General features: G+C 36.6%; 1 protein-coding gene across 1 annotated transcript in view; it reads right to left on the reverse strand.

Moving 5' to 3' along the window:
* Positions 1–206: 206 nt before the first annotated feature.
* Positions 207–1831, reverse strand: part of CAMLG (calcium modulating ligand) — an 8335-nt gene continuing 6710 nt past the window's right edge. Inside the window, exon 4 of the mRNA XM_079702079.1 lies at positions 207–821. Coding sequence (XP_079558205.1) covers positions 630–821 — 192 coding nt within the window. The 3' untranslated portion in view covers positions 207–629. The remainder of the gene's footprint in view (positions 822–1831) is intronic.

A 1831-nucleotide genomic window follows, 5' to 3' on the forward strand; every position in this document is an offset into this window, starting at 1 on the left:
GCCGCAGAGCGGCTGGGCCCATGAGCCGTGGCCGCTAGGCCTGCACGTCCGGAGCCTGTGCTCCGCGACAGGAGAGGCCACAGCGGTGAGAGGCCTGCGTACCGCAAAAAAAAAAAAAATAAGATACTGACTCAACGAGAAAAGATAAAATTAGCTACCTTATTCAGCCCTTATAAGTTAAAATGTGCAACCTTAACACTAGACAATTCAATTTCTTTCATTTTATTTTTAAGATGGCTCCATTTCTCAGGACAGAACAATACAAATACAAGATTCAGTCCTTGGGACTGGCTGAGACGACATTCATCTGCTCTCCTAAAAGCACTAGCTCAGCTCTCAAAGAGGAATTACAAATCTGAGAAGTTAGGGAAAGGTGTAGACTAGGAATTCTAATTAAACAAGAAAAGTTGATTACTGACATTGGTACTCTAATCTTCGCATCAGTATTAATACAAACTCAACCCTTTCCAGTCAGGGAACCTGCCATTCCATTCCTAATCAAGTGGTTTTAAAACCTCAAAAAGTAAAAGAATTTCATAAAGGTGTAAACCAATATGCTTCCTTTAGAGTCACTGCAATATAGAAGAGAAATTTTTTTTGTAAGCTTCTCTTTCTGAGTTCTGCAGGCTTCATGGTACTTCAGAGCTCCAATAATCAAGCAGTTCATGACAAAAGATAAAAGTGAAAAAGTAGACACAGAGATCTGTGAAAACTTCGCCCATTTTGCTATAAGTATCCATTGATCGATTTATCACTTCAGCAGGAATTCCGGATAACAGAAGCGCAGCTGTTAGTACTGTTGTCTTTATCTTCTTTTCACCCTGCATAGAGAAAGACTTCAATAAATCTTACAGCTTTCAGAAGACTACTTAAGCTCTATAAAAACATCAGTGCTGCTATTTTTGCCTAACTGATTTCAAAACTGTTAATGAAGTTTCGAAGTATCAATCAATAATATACGAAGAAACATTTAATATGTAAAGCATATAATATGTAAAGCAGCAAACTGCTAGGCAATAGGGGAAAAGACACCATTCTTGCTATCAAAAGTTTTTAAAAAGTCTTATCTTGGAGGCAAGATATAAATAATAATTTAAGATACATACAAAAGCTCAAGACAAAGACAGGAAAAGCATTACTAGACAGGACATAAATAATTGCTAAATGAATGACATGGATGACGTGTGCTATAGTGGCTCAAAGGAGACAGAAATTACTCCAGGGTTTTACGTATAAGTAAAGCACAGGGAAGGATTTCAGAAGGAAGTGGAATTAAAAACGGGCCTTTAAGAATGAGCAAGATTAAGATGAGCAAAAGTGAGAGGATAAATCTTATCGTAAGGTTAAGTCTCATGACAACAAAAGTCAGAAGAGTGATAGGTGTACTGGAGGACAGTGAATAATTTGTAACAGAATCAAAGGAACATTCTGTAGAGTCAGCCCTAATTGCCATCCAAAGGAATTCACATTTGTTTACATATGCAGCAGAATATCACTGAACATTTATTTCCTAATATAATTTTCTGGTCTCATTCTTTAAGAGATTCAAGGCTGAATTTTCATTTAATTTATTGATTTGGTATCACCAAATCCAATCACATGGTTCAAAACATTTTAAATATAAAAAGCTATAGTTACCCAAGAGAAATCAAAGCCTATGTCCACAAAAAAACCCACTCAGGAAAGTTCTTTGTTGCTTTAGACATATTAACCAAAAACTGGAAACAACCAAGACGTCCAGCAATAGGTAATTAGACAAGTTAATGGATACACTCACTCAATGGAGTATTACTCAGGAAAAAAAAAAGAGAGAGGAGGAGGAGGAGAGAAA

The sequence above is a fragment of the Hyperoodon ampullatus genome (genome assembly GCF_949752795.1).
Source record: "Hyperoodon ampullatus genome assembly, chromosome: 4".
Lineage (NCBI taxonomy): Eukaryota > Metazoa > Chordata > Mammalia > Artiodactyla > Ziphiidae > Hyperoodon > Hyperoodon ampullatus.